This window comes from Galeopterus variegatus, unplaced genomic scaffold (genome assembly GCF_000696425.1).
Source record: "Galeopterus variegatus unplaced genomic scaffold, G_variegatus-3.0.2 Scaffold4923, whole genome shotgun sequence".
Taxonomy (NCBI): domain Eukaryota; kingdom Metazoa; phylum Chordata; class Mammalia; order Dermoptera; family Cynocephalidae; genus Galeopterus; species Galeopterus variegatus.
This window is the reverse complement of record NW_007731034.1, coordinates 155,808-172,005: the sequence shown is the minus strand read 5'-3', so window position 1 is coordinate 172,005 and position 16,198 is coordinate 155,808. Positions and strand designations below refer to the sequence as shown.

Sequence of the window (16,198 nt, the reverse complement as noted above, 5' to 3'; positions counted from 1 at the left end):
CCAGGGCTTTGGGGAACCCTGGGTGGTCTCAGTTTATTTGGATCCCAGGCCTAGGCCTTGGTGCTAATCAAAGCTTGAGGGCGGGGTGGGAAGGAGCAGAAAGGGATCTAGTACTGGACATAGGTGCCCTTCCTTCCTGACCCTGAGATGTGTCCTCACCACTTGTGGCAGCTCAGTGCAGCATTGGCTCCTTGGGGAAGCCCCCTCCAACTTCAGGGCATGTCCACACTTCTCTGTGTTGCTTTGTCCCCTCTCAGACACAACCTTCCCCCGTGCCCCGTGGTTTCCTTGTCTGTGTCCCTGGAGGGAGCCTGTGCTTGCAATGATTGCTGATTGATTGACCAGCTGGCTGGGCCTTGCTGCTCCCATGACGCCTGATGGCCCAGGATGGCTGAGCTTTGTGTTTAAGCAGAGGAGAAGCGCAGTCACAATGCTGCTCATCCAAGTTGCTTGTTGCAGGTCTGCAGAGAGCGACCGCGTGGGTAACATCACCGTGATTGGCTGGCAGATGGAGGAGAAGTCAGACCAACGGCCCCCCGTGACCCGGTCCCTGGACACTGTCAATGGGAGGGTGAGTACGGCACCTGCCTCTGTCCACATGGACTTAGCCTCTGTGCTCAGCAGAGGGCAGGGCCTGCTGCTTGATGCTGCCCCCCGCAGGACGCTCGGTCCTCCCCACGCATGTCTCCTAGTAGGGGAGGGCTGGAGAGGCCCTGGTGCCCTGGAGCTGTGTCTGCTCCAGGCGCCACACTGGCCATCTCTAAGGGAAGGAGTGAGTAGGCAGGCCTGCAGTGGGGAGGGAAGGGGGTGGCTGGGGGTGTGGAGCATGAGTGAATAGGTGTTTGTGACCCTCTTTATGAGATTTCACGAGATTTGAGGATTTTACGAGACATCTGTTTTATTTCGTTAACATCTTCCTCTCCCAGACACACGTGCCCCACCCTTCCCTGGCGCACGCCCCCACGTCCTGAGCACCCTCTCTCCCCTGCAGTATACGCACTCCTGCACGCAGTCTCACACAGACACTCTTGCTCTTAAAAGAGAATCCCAAATCAAGAGCCCCAGCACCAGTAAGTGGTCATTGTTGTAAAGTACAGAGATACCTTATTTTACCCAAAATCAGCCCAGAATGTTAGCTCGGGAAATATTCCTTGGCATTATCTACCCCTCCCTTTCATTTTACACATCAGAACACTCAAACCCAAGGGGAAGTGACCGAAGACGTGCACAGTGTCCAGAGTCGTGCACGCGTGGAGTACGTTCNGGGGAACCCTGGGTGGTCTCAGTTTATTTGGATCCCAGGCCTAGGCCTTGGTGCTAATCAAAGCTTGAGGGCGGGGTGGGAAGGAGCAGAAAGGGATCTAGTACTGGACATAGGTGCCCTTCCTTCCTGACCCTGAGATGTGTCCTCACCACTCGTGGCAGCTCAGAGCAGCATTGGCTCCTTGGGGAAGCCCCCTCCAACTTCAGGGCATGTCCACACTTCTCTGTGTTGCTTTGTCCCCTCTCAGACACAACCTTCCCCCGTGCCCCGTGGTTTCCTTGTCTGTGTCCCTGGAGGGAGCCTGTGCTTGCAATGATTGCTGATTGATTGACCAGCTGGCTGGGCCTTGCTGCTCCCATGACGCCTGATGGCCCAGGATGGCTGAGCTTTGTGTTTAAGCAGAGGAGAAGCGCAGTCACAATGCTGCTCATCCAAGTTGCTTGTTGCAGGTCTGCAGAGAGCGACCGCGTGGGTAACATCACCGTGATTGGCTGGCAGATGGAGGAGAAGTCAGACCAACGGCCCCCCGTGACCCGGTCCCTGGACACTGTCAATGGGAGGGTGAGTACGGCACCTGCCTCTGTCCACATGGACTTAGCCTCTGTGCTCAGCAGAGGGCAGGGCCTGCTGCTTGATGCTGCCCCCCGCAGGACGCTCGGTCCTCCCCACGCATGTCTCCTAGTAGGGGAGGGCTGGAGAGGCCCTGGTGCCCTGGAGCTGTGTCTGCTCCAGGCGCCACACTGGCCATCTCTAAGGGAAGGAGTGAGTAGGCAGGCCTGCAGTGGGGAGGGAAGGGGGTGGCTGGGGGTGTGGAGCATGAGTGAATAGGTGTTTGTGACCCTCTTTATGAGATTTCACGAGATTTGAGGATTTTACGAGACATCTGTTTTATTTCGTTAACATCTTCCTCTCCCAGACACACGTGCCCCACCCTTCCCTGGCGCACGCCCCCACGTCCTGAGCACCCTCTCTCCCCTGCAGTATACGCACTCCTGCACGCAGTCTCACACAGACACTCTTGCTCTTAAAAGAGAATCCCAAATCAAGAGCCCCAGCACCAGTAAGTGGTCATTGTTGTAAAGTACAGAGATACCTTATTTTACCCAAAATAAGCCCAGAATGTTAGCTCGGGAAATATTCCTTGGCATTATCTATCCCCTCCCTTTCACTTTACACATCAGAGCACTCAAACCCAAGGGGAAGTGACATCGAAGACGTCCACAGTGTCCAGAGTCGTGCACGCGTGGAGTACGTTCAGTGCACTGGGGCCCCAGCACCAGTAAGTGGTCATTGTTGTAAAGTACAGAGATACCTTATTTTACCCAAAATCAGCCCAGAATGTTAGCTCGGGAAATATTCCTTGGCATTATCTACCCCTCCCTTTCATTTTACACATCAGAACACTCAAACCCAAGGGGAAGTGACCGAAGACGTGCACAGTGTCCAGAGTCGTGCACGCGTGGAGTACGTTCAGTGCACTGGAAGGTGAATTAATTTGTGGCTCGGGCAGCATGTTCATTGTAGAGATAATGGTGGATATTCGTTTTCAGAGTTCTCTTATGGTGTATTCAGGACACCCTTTCTGCTGAGTGCTCGGGGGTCATCTGAGTTCACAGTTTCCTTGTGCTTTTCTGTACACCTTATCAGATGGTTCTGCCCGTTGATGAGAGTTTGACCGAGGCTTTGGGAATCCGATCCAAATATGCTTCATTGAGAAAAGACACTCTACTGAAATCGGGTGAGCAGCTTCTGCCGTTGGTGCTATTGCCACTCTTGTGAGTGTCCACTCAGGCCCGTGGCTGTCCTTTGCTCCCTACCGCTGCGACTGTCGTAGCCATGCGCTCCAACTGTCACCTCTCTGCTGCTTATCAGTGTGCCATTGTTTTTCCAGCACAGGAACAGTAATGCTTCGAGGAAGGGGGTTCCTCCTTCGTTCCGCTCTTTCTAGGTTCACATTGGATCAGTGACTGAGAGTCTCCCCACCCCCAGCCGCTTACACATTAGAGTTACATGTTATGGGACAAGAAGATTGCATGTCGCGTGGAGAAACATTGGGCTCAATTGCTTGGGAGGTTTTTGGTTTAAGTGTTTTGATTCCCTTGAGCAGAACAGTAAGAGGACTTGAGGGTGTCAGCATCATCGAGGGCCTGGGTAGGAGGACCTGCGAGGCAGGTCTGCCACCAGCTCACACAGCCTCCTCCTTCCCTGCCGTCCCACTTCAGTGTTTGGCGGTGCCATCTGCCGCATGTACCGGTTCCCAACCACCGATGGCAACCACCTGCGGATCCTGGAGCAGATGGCAGAGAGCGTGCTCTCCCTGCAAGTGCCACGGCAGTTCGTGAAGCTCCTGCTGGAAGAAGACGCAGCCAGGTGAGGCCATGTGGAGGGGCTGACCACCCGTCACATCCGGTCATGTGCCCCTTCCTTTCTGAGAGGCAGCAGGCAGAGCATCAGATGGGCTGGCCTGCAGACCCAGCCTTGCCATTGCCAGCTCGGTAGCCTTGGCTTGTCACAGGCTCCATTTGCTTATCTGTGTCAACAGATTCCTGGGCAAGTATTTCATGAGACAGCATGCTTGAAGCCCCAGCTGTGTGTCCCCCTCTCAGCACTCCTGCCCTTCCCTCCCCCTTCCTTTTCCCCTCTTGCTTCTTGTCCTTCAGAAAGGTAGAAGGAGCTGGTCATTCTTTGGTCCTAGCTGTACGGGTGAGCCATTTCCTAGGTTAGGGCCTCCAAGGTAAGGGCTCCAGAAGACTGTGACCATCAGGACACTTGGGTTCCCTAGGTTCTCAGCCCCTGTGCCTCTCTGAGCCCAGGGCATATTTTATCAGTCTTAGGTGGGAGAAGCCTGAGAGTGGTTCACCCGCAGATATGTCTCCTGTCTGTCCAGACCATCATTTTTACTCCTTGTCCTAAAATATGTTAATTATAAACGCAATATGACAGAAGCATGAAAGAAAACAAGGAAACCAGAATCCTTCTGTCTTAATGCAGCTGTTCTGTTCCCTTTTATTATCTTAAAAAACTCACCAATTGTTAATATTTTGCTAATTACTTTATATCTGTTGCACATATTTTTAGTTATTTTAATTTTTAGAATTTTTCTTTCAGCTTTGTTCATATTTATTTACATAGCTACAGTCTACTTTTCCATGTAACTTCAGTGTTTATGTTTTAGTTTTTAATTATGACGTGATTTTCCATTACGTGGTGTATTATAACTTTAAAGAGCTCATTCATATGACAGGTGTTTTAGTTCAGGGTTTTGTTGTTGTCATGGTTGTTAGCAACAACCACATGCCAGGCTCTGTACTCCATGTGGGAGGCGTCTTTGTGGGCGTGACAGGTCGTGCAACACGGTCAGAGGCCGGGGAGTGGGAGCCCCCACAGGAGCTCCACGTCTGTCTGCGTGTGCCAGAAATTGAACAGGAGCTGTGAGAAGGAAGAGGTCGGTCAGGGCAGGGCTCTGGGAGATGGTGACATCACACAGACACCCAAGGCATAGGAAGCAGCCCCATTGAATGTAGGCACAAAGACACTCCGAAGAGAGGGGCCAGCAGCGGCCGGGGTGGACAGGCTGTGCGCAGGAGTGGCCTGAGCCCAGTGGCGCACTGGCTGGTGGTGGACGAGGCCGTGGGTTTCACCACAGCCCTGCTGCGCTGCTGTCCTTTTATGTTAATTTTGCTATTTTAATAATAATAATAAGATGGCAAAACTTTTTTTACTTCAGACAATTTAGTAGATTCCTAAGAACTTTAATAAATTTAGCTTTTTTTTTCCTTAAAGGAAATCATGTGCATAGTATAAAAAGCCAAATGGTGCTGAAAGGTTTTTAACTAAAAACTCAACTCATGGGGCCCTCCCCTCTGATCTACTTCACAGAAACTACCCCTTTTAGTGGATTTAATGTTTATGGCTACGTGTGTAAATGTCTAAAGTACTCTCTTCATCAGTCAGCTTCGGGCTTAGCTGCTGATTTCCTGGGATGGGGAGTTTAGGCCTTTTATACTTGCCCAGCGCGCAGTTTCTTACTGCGGCTCTTTTTTTTAAATCTGTCTTATGTTTTCACTGTTCTGATTATGCAGCTATTCATTGCTGAGCTCGGAAGTTTCCGTTTCAGTTCCTGTACAGTTTTTGTTTGTCTGGAGATAACCATTTCTCTTTCTTCTTCTTTTCCTTCCCCTCTTGTTTCTGTCCCCTCTTATCCCCAATTTCTCTGTCAAGCACACACACATAAGACGAGGCCAAGCCAGGCCTGATTCAACCAGTCATGACACAACAGGCCGCTTTTAGATTCAGTTAGTTGTTTACACATAGGCAGCAAAAGGAGGAATAGTGAAAGGTGCCAGCTCCCCCTGGTCCTTGTCCCATAGCAAGAAGAACGACACAGACAAAGGGGGCCAGTGACTGCAGCAGGAGCCGTGGGGGCCGGGTCGTCGAGGAGCAGGCTGTCCCACGTTCCGCAGCTCTCTGCTGGGCTCTCACCTACTCAGAGACCGTGTCCTCACAGCCCCTGGGGGTGGCGGCCTCGGGGCAGCTACTCACGCACCTCCAGCCCTCTCAGTTCTAGGAGGACCACACGTCGTTCCGCCTGTGCCTCAGTGGGACCTGCAAGGTCACCCGAGCACCAGGGCAGAGTCGCGCCCTGACAGCGTCTCTTCTCCCAGCCTCCACTGTGTTTCCCTCGAACATCTGACTGTGCGCTTCCCCAAGGGCACGGTGGTCTGCCTTTCCTGTAGCTGTGTGTCCTCCTGCCTCCCATTTGCTCTTCAGACAGATCGAGCACCAGGGCAGAGTCGCGCCCTGACAGCGTCTCTTCTCCCAGCCTCCACTGTGTTTCCTCGAACATCTGACTGTGCGCTTCCCCAAGGGCACGGTGGTCTGCCTTTCCTGTAGCTGTGTGTCCTCCTGCCTCCCATTTGCTCTTCAGACAGATAGTGTAACCGTCATGCCAGGCTGCCCTGGGCATGGTGGTGCCTCTATGTGCACTTTGTCCTCTGGTCAGGACTCCTGGGCCTCTCCAGGGAAGCAGCAGCCCCACACCTGATGCACGTGTGTCTTGCTTGCAGAGTGTGTGAGCTGGAGGAGTTGGGGGAGCTGTCCCCTTGCTGGGAGAGCCTCCGGCGCCAAATTGTCACCCAGTACCAGACCATAATCCTCACGTACCAGGAGAACCTGACCAACCTCCATCAGTACAAAGGTGGGTGTGGTCCCGTCTGCTAGAGGCACGCGTGCTTTCCGCTTTCCCAGCCGGAGCTGGAACCCAAGGTTGCTCACACACTCTCACCGACAGACGCGTTAGTGAATTTTTAAAAATAGATTCTAATGTAGTGTGAATTCTTTCAAATGTGGGTTTTTCAGATCTTAATTAAAAAGATAAATCTGTGAATTGCAGTGAAAAGGGAAACGAGTTAAAAACCTTCTATGGTGTCATCTGTCAAAACAACCAAATGTGGGTTTTTCAGATCTTAATTAAAAAGATAAATCTGTGAATTGCAGTGAAAAGGGAAATGAGTTAAAAACCTTCTATGGTGTCATCTGTCAAAACAACCACTGTAGAAAGAAATTTAGGGGAGATGGAATCACAGGCTATTATTGGTCCATAGTATTTCCTCATCTTGGTCTAATGTCAGTGAGGTGACCAAGAGGACATAGGCCATTTGCTTTGAGACAAAGCAGTTTCTGGATTTCCCGGTTTAGGTATTCCGTGGTACTTGTGTCCACACGTAAACTGTCAGTGTGGAGCTCCCCGCTGTAAGGCTCAGAACAGAAAGTGAGGTGGGGACACCTTGCCTTTTCTGCTTAGAGGTGCCATTGATTTTCACAACACTCTCAGGGCAGGCTTAGAAAACAGTTTTTAACTCGTTTCCCTTTTATTCTAAGTGGAATGAATTTTGTGGTTTTTTCATTACTTTGTATATTACTTTAGCATTTTGAATTATTCTCTATTTTCAGATTCTTCCCTCTGTCCCTCCATATAGTGGAATTTCAGGGTTTAAGGAAAATCACAAAGTCTTACTGTGGTTCTGACACAGAACATACGGACTTTTCCATGACAAGGTGCTGGTGGTGCCTGGCTTTGGTTTGGTGTGGAAAGCAAGTCTAAGTCATCACTAACAGAAATGGCAGCATTTGCCTGGAGTTGCTGAGGGACCTAGTCACGCTGGATGCCTGTTACCCAGGGAAGTGTGAAACCCACACAACCTTGGGTTTTCTAGAGCAGAGCTTCTCAGAAGCCGGTGTGGATCCAGATCCCCAAGAATCTGGTTAAAACGTAGGACTGGGATTCTGCGTTGACCATAGGCTTGTGGGATGCCTGTGCTCCTGGTCTATGGACCACCCTGTAACGGTCCGGTTCTAGAGAGCAATCGCCTGTGGCAAAATGCAAAACACACACCTACCTGCTGGTCTGCAATTCGTATGCTGGCAATATAGATTGATTTATTTTTCACTAGATGGAATGTTTATTTCCTTGACCTTTCTGGTTGTCAGTTTAATTTGTAATTCCTTTGTTTTGTAGGCATGTGTTTCTTAGTTATGGATTCTGATTATAGAAAATAAGATTGTGGGTACTTGTCATTAATCCTCGTGAACCAACTACATGTGCACAAGGGAATGTGTTTTGGTTTGTGCTCCAGAGGGCTGGAGTAAACACTGTATTGCATTTGTTTATCTCGACAGACCTGGGGTGATGAGCAGACCTTTATCGCCTTTCAGAACAGACATGTATTTTTCTAGCCAAACTGGTTTCTTAAATCTTGGCTGATGGTGGTCTCTAGAATTGGAACAGACGGTGTCTGGCATGGGCCCATTGCTTTTTATAGTGGTGCTCACATCATGCTGCCCAAAATCACATTTCTGTGTCAGCTCTGTCAGTTGCAAGCTGAGTCATGGCAGGCTCGGCGTGGTTACCACAGCCTTCTGAAGTGGTTCTCGCCGGCTCCATTCACCACGGAGCATCCAGAACTGCCTCCTGGCCAGTGAACCACCCTCCCTTCACCTTTCACCTGCCCAGCATCTGGAAACGAAATGAAGTATGCTCACGGGCATTGAAGTGGTTCTCGCCGGCTCCATTCACCACGGAGCATCCAGAACTGCCTCCTGGCCAGTGAGCCACTCTCCCTTCACCTTTCACCTGCCCAGCATCTGGAAACGAAATGAAGTATGCTCACGGGCATCTCAGAACTTCCTAGGGCGCTGCCAACACACACCTGCTTACATGCAGCAGCATCCTTGGAATACCGTTTTTCTTCTTTCTATTCATGAATGTAAGATACATGTCAGTGACTTTTGTTTTCTCATATTCCATTTCTTAGGTCCCTCATTTAAAGCAAGCAGCTTGAAAGCAGATGAAAAGTTAGAATTTGTCCCTACAAACTTGCACATACAAAGGATGAGAGTTCAAGACGATGAAGGATCAGGTACCTACTCTTCTGCCCCCCTTGTGGAGTCTCATTCCAGTTTTTTTCTTTCTGGGTACTTGGGTCCTGAGTGCCCCACCTCTGCCCCAGCTTCCCTGTGTGCTCTGCTGCTGGGTGACTTGGAGAACAGCCACCTCACAGGACCTGCAAAAGGTCTCTGCCAAAGAGCCCAAGCACCTTCCTCTTGTCTCTCCACCTCCAGCTTCCCCTTCTGTTTCTGTAGCAGAGAGTAGCCCAGCAGCTATCCTTCCCCAGGGGGAATGCAGCCCCATGGGGCTCTACCCTGGGACATGTGGAACCTCCTCCTTGCTGAGATGATGGTGCTGGCCTAGACGGCCCATACTGTGGGAGTAAGGGAACCGGAGGTTGCTTGGAAACGGGCTGGAGGGGCAAGACCCAGACTTGTGTGCATATCCCTGTAGCCAGCTTGTCCACAGGCCTGAGCCAGAGTAATGGAGGAGAGCTTTCTGTCATTCAGATCAGAACTATGACATCGTCACTATTGGGGCACCAGCAGCACACTGCCAAGGTTTTAAGTCAGGAGGTCTCCGCAAAAAGCTGCACAAATTTGAAGAGACCAAGAAACAGTAAGTAGCCAGAGGAGGTTTGTGGTCCTTGTACAGCTGTCTGATGCTTCCCGGTTTAAATAAAATAAAAATGTGAGCGCAAAAACATCCAACCATCTGATCTGCTTTCGCATGATGGGAGGAGCTGCCTCACGGACCCTGTGCTGCTCTGTGTGTGTGTGACTGAGCTGGGTGGTGAAGAGGGCACCTGATGAGTGATTCCATCCTTCGAAATGAACAGCACGTTGTGATCTGCCTTGGAGGTGGGGCTTCGGGTGGCCACCCGGTGCGGACTGGCACCTGATGAGTGATTCCATCCTTCGAAATGAACAGCACGTTGTGATCTGCCTTGGAGGTAGGGCTTCGGGTGGCCACTCGGTGCGGAGGGGCTTCGGGTGGCCACCCGGTGCGGACTCTCTCTCTCTCTGCTGGCTCAGCATCTTTTAGAGTCCCTGATCGATCATTTGAACACCAGAGGCGTAAAGCCTGGAGCACACTGTTTCCTTTCCTGAAGGACAGCAGTGGCAAACATTCCTAGTTTTTTGTTTTGTTTTGTTTTGTTTTTGGTGGTTGGCCAGTACAGGGATGGAACCCTGGACCTTGGTGTTATGAGCACCACACTCTAACCAACTGGGCCAACTGCCAACATTCCTAGTTTTAGAAAGATCCAGGGGCTGCATGGAGCTTCCGTCCTGAGCAGAAAAGTGCCAGGTAGGCAGGGTGGGGAAGTGTGTTTCATCTCTGGACGTGGCAGAAGCAGTGTGTGCTGTGAACCTGGGGACGAGGAGCTGAGGTGGGGAGCTGGCCTCGCTGCCAGCCTGCTCGGCGCTGGGCCATGCATTGGTGACCAGAGATGCCGGCTGCCAGTCTAGGCCTCGTCCTGGAGAGCTTAGGACCTTGCCCAGGAGCAGGCAAGTCAGCAAGCACCATTTGGGTGAACAGTACCTGAAAAGGAGGCACGCAGAGGGGTGGGGGCGGGGCAGGGAGCGGGCATCACCCCATCTTGGGTGGTGGAGGGCTGTAGTGCAGGCTGTTGTATTAGACACACAGGAGACACTGGTGATCTTCCAGAATGTCACCTGTCAAGATTTAAATGGATCAAGGTGTGCGAGTGTAAGAAGTGGAAGGGATGAGTGTAGGTGATTCTGTGGGGTCCTTGAACAGGCCACAAGGTGTGTTTAGGCTGATGGGAAGGATGAACATTGGTGGAGCAGGGTTCTGGAGAAGACGAGGCAGCAGGACCAGGCCGTTCATGCTAGAAGGGACAAAAGAAGAGATGGGCTTGCAGAGAGATTTTCGAGGTGGGAAGGAACAAGCCGAGGTATGGATGGAACAGCCTCTGCAGAATGTGGAGTTGAAAGGGTCAGACTTACCAGTTGAGAATGGAGTAGTAGTTTGAGGGAAGGCGAAGCAAAGTCCCAGGCAGCACCAAGAGAATCTCAAAAGATGGTGAGGGGGTCGGAGAGCTTTAGCGCATGCCAGGGAGCTCGAGGGCCATTGCCTGACTGTGCTGCTGTGATGGGAGTCAGGACACAGCTTGAGAAAACGACCATGGACTGGATCAGGGATGGGGTGAAAGGTCAGGTCAGTGGCTGGTCAGTGGCCAAGGGGGTCAGGGGCACGTCTTTGACCACTGGTGAGGCTGGTGGCTGAGCAGGGGCAGAATAGAGTGTGCTGTGAGAAGTCGTCATTCATGTGTGCTCAGACCTGTGTGGAAGCCAGTTCCTTGGGATTTCAGACTCTGCAGAGGTGATCCTGCTCTGCTAATGTCCAAGTGGCTGTTGTTCATTCCTGGCTGGGGTCCGGAGGGGAAGTTCAGCATTCTCTGGGAGCCCAAGACAGCCTGCTTGACCTTGATTCATCCCCCGCAAGGGCACTTCCTTGTGCAGACTAACCATGTAACCAGGCCTGCCTTAGGATTCAGTGACTCTAGTGTTCCTTTGGGAAATGCCACCACAGCTCTGCACAGCCAGCCAGGAGCTGTGTGTCTGCCGCGGCATTGCGTGTTGCCCTGTGAGAGTGTGAGTGTGCGATTTGGGATGCTGTGGACCCTGAAAGGCCAGTCAAGAGGGGGGGCCACCTGGTTGTCCCTGTCCCAGGAGGGCTTGGGTGTTGATACCTGATTACTCTGTGTTAACTAAGTATATAGTGTAAATTGTTGTTTCAGTTTCTGCTAATGTCATAATACCACTTACAGATAGGGTTTTCATCTCTTCCTCTTCCCTTTCAATGCAGAGGTAATTGCCCCCCAGGGGATGTCTCCCTGGGGCTTGAGCATAGGCAGTGACCTTGCTGTAAGGTATAAGCTCCTTGGGTTCTAAGTTTAGTTGTCTCTATAGTCAACAAATAATTTTGAGTATTTTGACAAAAAATAACTTGACTTTTTAATTTTTTTGTTTTGCATTTGGTATGTGCTAACAAACTGCTAATATTTCATTTTGGTTCTTTTCTGTAGCAGTTTTGAGGAGTGTTGGTGAGTTTTCTGTCTGTGGAGAGAGTGTCTGTTTGGGTCTCGATCTCATGCAGAGAAAGCCTGTGCTGTCCCCCCAACCCCTACCTGTGCGGCGCCTCACCCCACCGGGCCACCCTGGGCTCCTAGCTGTGCGCCCTGTAGACAGAGATCTCCCTTCCAACTGCAGTGTTCTTTAACAATGAATAGCCAATCTCCAGTCCACTGGTTTACCTTTAAAACCTGGCCTCAGTTTACTGCTGTGCTCACTCTGAGAAGGGACCCAGTTCTCTTTCTCCCAGGATGAAGAAGAGCCTGACCCGGCTAGTCACCTGGGTGCTGGGACCTCAGGTCCACCATTGATATGGTTGGGAACCCCTTTCTTTTTTTCTTTTCTTTTTACAAGAATCTTGAGGCTTTTCACTTTTAACTTCACCATCACCTCTAGTATGAGTGAAGCCAGCTTGCATTTTCATACTTATTAATTTATGCAGATTTTTAAAATGGTTTTACTAAGGTCAGTCTTACCCCTGGGGGCTAAAAGCCAAGAACTAATATAACTGAGTGACTTTTCCACCACGGAATTAGATGGCAGCCAGAGACCACCATGTCTGCTTCCTGGGGGTCCCCACCGCTGCACCAGGCCCCGAACAGGGGCTCTACAGCGGCGTTCATTAGGAGGCATCTGCAGCTCTTCAGGAAATGCTGCCACCTTAGAGCCACTGATTGAGAAGGCCCAGGGGTCGTGGCTGAGCCCTGCCTTAGGTGTCAGGGCTCTGGTGGGGGCATCTGACAGCAGAAGTCCTGAGGACACCCCCCCACACCATGCAAAGGTCTCTTCTGCTTCCCCTAAGGAGGGCCCTTCCTAAGGAGGGTACTTAGGCATAAAGGAGGGTGGACAGCATCTGGGGAGGGCTGTGGCTGCTCCTCTTTCTTTGAGGGGGAATCCCACAGCTACTTCCATGGAAGTAGCCCCTCAGGCTTCCCTCCCCTCCTTTTCTCTTACTGGGGCCTCATTGAAGGCCTGCCCTTTCCTGCAGCAGAATGAATATTTAGGGGTTGGGTTTAGGGGAATGGAGGAACGGACAGGGAGAGCCAAAGGCCCAGCTGCCCCCAAGGCCTGTCCCTTGGTAAATCCCAGCCAGGCATTTTTGGTTGAAGCTTATCTGGAAAGTTCCTGGGGAACTTAACTGAGGAAACCTAGACTTTCCATAGCCCAGCCTGGGACTGGTGGTCCCCACCCCCAAGACATTACTGAGACAGGTGAGGGCTGGAGAGGAGAGGAAAAGTTATCAGCAGGGGGAGTGTTCCCACCTGGAGAACGTGAGGGACTAAATCCCAGCCAGAGATCACCCAGCCCCCTAGTCCTCCTGCCCTGTGAGGAAGCCAGCTCCGGGATTTCAGACTCTGCAGGGCTGATCCTGTTCTGCTCATTTCCAGAGTGGCTGTGGCTCATTCCTGGCTGGGACTAGAAGACTCCGCTCTTAGGCTCATGTGACATCTGCAGTCTAGCCCGTGACCCCAGCTCTGAGTAGGTCTGGACCATACGTAGGACACTACCTCCTGGGGCTGCCCCAGGGGCTTGCTGGTGGGAGAGCTCGGAGCACAGAATAGTTAGGGGACAAGAGTCTCCCTCTCGAGTTAAGACTTCCTGGGAGTGTCTGTGTTGCGAGGCAGCAAAACGTCTGCACCCTTCCCACCTCTGTCATGTGGCCGCCCCGTTTTTAGAACTAGTTGAGCACACAAGCTTGTATGTTCCTGATTGTCCTTGAACAGCAGCTCTTTGAAATTTGCCTTTTCATACCCCTGCCATATACTTCCCATGCAAAAGTGCCGGGCACTGTTATTAGAACGTGACCTGCAGGCACTCAGGCTGAGTGGGGGGCATCATTTTTCTTTCTGCCTTGGGGGCGGGGATGCGTATTTGTTGACGTGTACACCATCACCTATACATGCAGAAGTGGGCCAGCGCACAGCACCCATTACATACCGTGACCTGCAGGCACTCAGGCTGAGTGGGGGGCATCATTTTTCTTTCTGCCTTGGGGGCGGAGATGCGTATTTGTTGACGTGTACACCATCACCTATACATGCAGAAGTGGGCCAGCGCACAGCACCCATTACATACGTACTCTGAATATTGGGGGCCTGGGAAGATTGGGCTTTTAAGATTCTATTTTGAGATTGTATTTTTAAGACTAAATTATCTAAATGGCAGCTATTCATTTGGAAGAGTGATTGCAGTTTGGAACATGGCTCTGTGGAGTGACTTGTCCCACGTGGGCTTGATTGCAGTCTGCTGCATGGGCTTCTGGCAAACCCATCGTTTTCTGTTGTGGTGTGTGGGCTTGTGTGGTGGTGTTTCTTCATGGGGTGCCTTGGTTTTGGGTTTCTGCATGTTTGCCCCATAGTCTGGCAAGGAAAGGGGCAGCGGCAGTTTCTTGATAAGCTGTCTTCGGGTTTCCCCGGGAAACAGCCCAGTGGGAAGGTTCTCAGCCCTGGCTGAGGTGACCCTTTTCTCATGTTTGCCCCATAGTCTGGCAAGGAAAGGGGCAGCGGCAGTTTCTTGATAAGCTGTCTTCGGTTTCCCCGGGAAACAGCCCAGTGGGAAGGTTCTCAGCCCTGGCTGAGGTGACCCTTTTCTCCAGGGGAGGTGTGGTAAGAGCTGTCCTCCACTTCTCTCTCTGCCCGTGAACTCAAAGGGCAGCCCTCTGAGGGGCCAGTCAGAGCCCCTCATTCATTCCGTGAGGGAAGGGACACTCACTGTACGCAGAGCTCACTGCTTCAAATTTTAGGACGAGACCTCTGCATTGGTGGCTTGTACTTCTTCCTGCTTTCCTTGACTGCTTCTTCACTCTGAAAAATAAATGTATAATATTCGATTGACTGAGATCTGAGCCGTGAGGCATGCAATTTATCATCACTGTCCAGTAGGATCAGACATGCTGGACAGGCCCCTCGAAGCTGGGGGACGTGGAGTCAGTCCTTTGGAGGCTCCTGATTGTGTTGGGCAGTGGCTGGGCTGTAGCTGTGACATCAGATCCCTAGATACACATGCTGCTTGGCAGGGAGGAGGAGGGAAGCAGGAAGAAGCACGGTTGCAGAGCCATTGAGGTCTCCGTGCTTGGCACGTTCTCCACCTCCTTTTTATCTGATGGAACAGTATTTTTCAAAGTGGGGAAGTCCTGGAGCCTGGGAAAGGGAGTCCAGTTGTCTGGGGACTTGCTGGGGTCACACATGTGAGAGAAAGAATAACTGGGTGTTCACAGAAAGTTTGATGTCCTGATTGGCCAAATGAAAAGCCAAATTTGGTTTGTATGTTTGTTTCTGGCAAACTCCAATACCCACTGCAGTCTGTCCTTTCACTGTAATGATCTGACTCCTGATAAGTGGGCCTCATGTCTCTGTTGCTTATAAGTTGACAGACGAGGTCCTTAGGTGAAAGATAATTACCGGGTATGATCAATGTCTGTACACACATGGACACACAGTAAGAATACACATACATACAAATACAGATAAAGGCTTGATTGTGTTTTACTATTTTGAGCTTCTACCATATAGAAGAAAAGATCTAGATTTCCTTTTGCCCATTCGCAACTATGCGAGCCTAGGAAAACACCCCTGAGTAGCAGAATGTTTTGCTTTAGTGTTAGTTGTAGGCTGGGGTTGGGATGATGCTGCCGTGCTCGTCAGATTCAGGAGAACTCCTTGGAATCTGTTTTTATCCTTTTTAGTACATCATCTAGCTGTCAGTCCATAATCTACATACCACAGGACATCATCAGAGCCAAGGAGATCATCGCCCAGATCAACACCCTGAAAACCCAAGTTAGTTACTATGCTGAGCGGCTCTCAAGGGCAGCCAAGGACAGATCCGCCACTGGCCTTGAGAGGACACTTGCCATCCTGGCAGACAAGGTAGGAGGGGCTTCCCTGCTTCATGTGGAGGGGGTTCCGTTGGGTTTCCGGAAGCTGCTGGATACCTCAGATGTGCCTGGATTTGTCCACAAAGAGAGTAGTAACGTTGGGGAGACATTGAAGGTCTGTCTTTAGGTTCATTTCCACAAAGGCCCAGGGAAGTTTGGTGATTTGCCCATGGTCATAATGGCAAGGACAGAGCCCAGGGCTCATGACTGAGGTGCTGCTTCATGCAGATGTATTTTCCAGCAAGTCCATGGGGCTAGTTTTGTTGGGACTGATAACGATTCCCCAACTTTCTTAGTAACGGCCTGAGCACATTTTTTGTGGGGAGGCCACATTTCTACTGTACTTGAATTTGAAGAAAGAAACTGGGCTATTATATAGACATAAGATAAGAACAGTATAATTTTATTGACATACATAGTCAGTAAACCAGCTTCTAATTAACCATAATTAAATCCTGATTAAAAAATATGTAGCTATTGGTCTATACTGAGAGAGCAGATCTGTCAGACTCTTGATGGCGGGCGTTTTTCACATTGCTCCGTCTCTCTCTCAGCACACATACTGTACACTC

General features: G+C 50.9%; 1 protein-coding gene across 12 annotated transcripts in view; it reads left to right on the top strand.

Annotated features, from left to right (window-relative positions):
• The first annotated feature begins 386 nt into the window (after window positions 1-386).
• The window catches only part of INPP4A (inositol polyphosphate-4-phosphatase, type I, 107kDa), a 53,570-nt gene continuing 37,758 nt past the window's right edge, over window positions 387-16,198 (top strand). For 2 of the 12 annotated variants that reach the window (XM_008588606.1, XM_008588603.1), the window contains exons 1-8: window positions 1,642-1,825; window positions 2,912-3,002; window positions 3,487-3,634; window positions 6,331-6,461; window positions 8,578-8,682; window positions 9,161-9,269; window positions 11,704-11,721; window positions 15,435-15,618. In XM_008588606.1, coding sequence (XP_008586828.1) covers window positions 1,685-1,825; window positions 2,912-3,002; window positions 3,487-3,634; window positions 6,331-6,461; window positions 8,578-8,682; window positions 9,161-9,269; window positions 11,704-11,721; window positions 15,435-15,618 — 927 coding nt within the window. In that variant the 5' untranslated portion in view covers window positions 1,642-1,684. Of the gene's footprint in view, window positions 572-1,641; window positions 1,826-2,911; window positions 3,003-3,486; window positions 3,635-6,307; window positions 6,462-8,577; window positions 8,683-9,160; window positions 9,270-11,703; window positions 11,722-15,434; window positions 15,619-16,198 lie in introns of those variants that run through there. The other 10 variants (XM_008588614.1, XM_008588613.1, XM_008588604.1 and 7 more) reach the window with 9 other exon arrangements.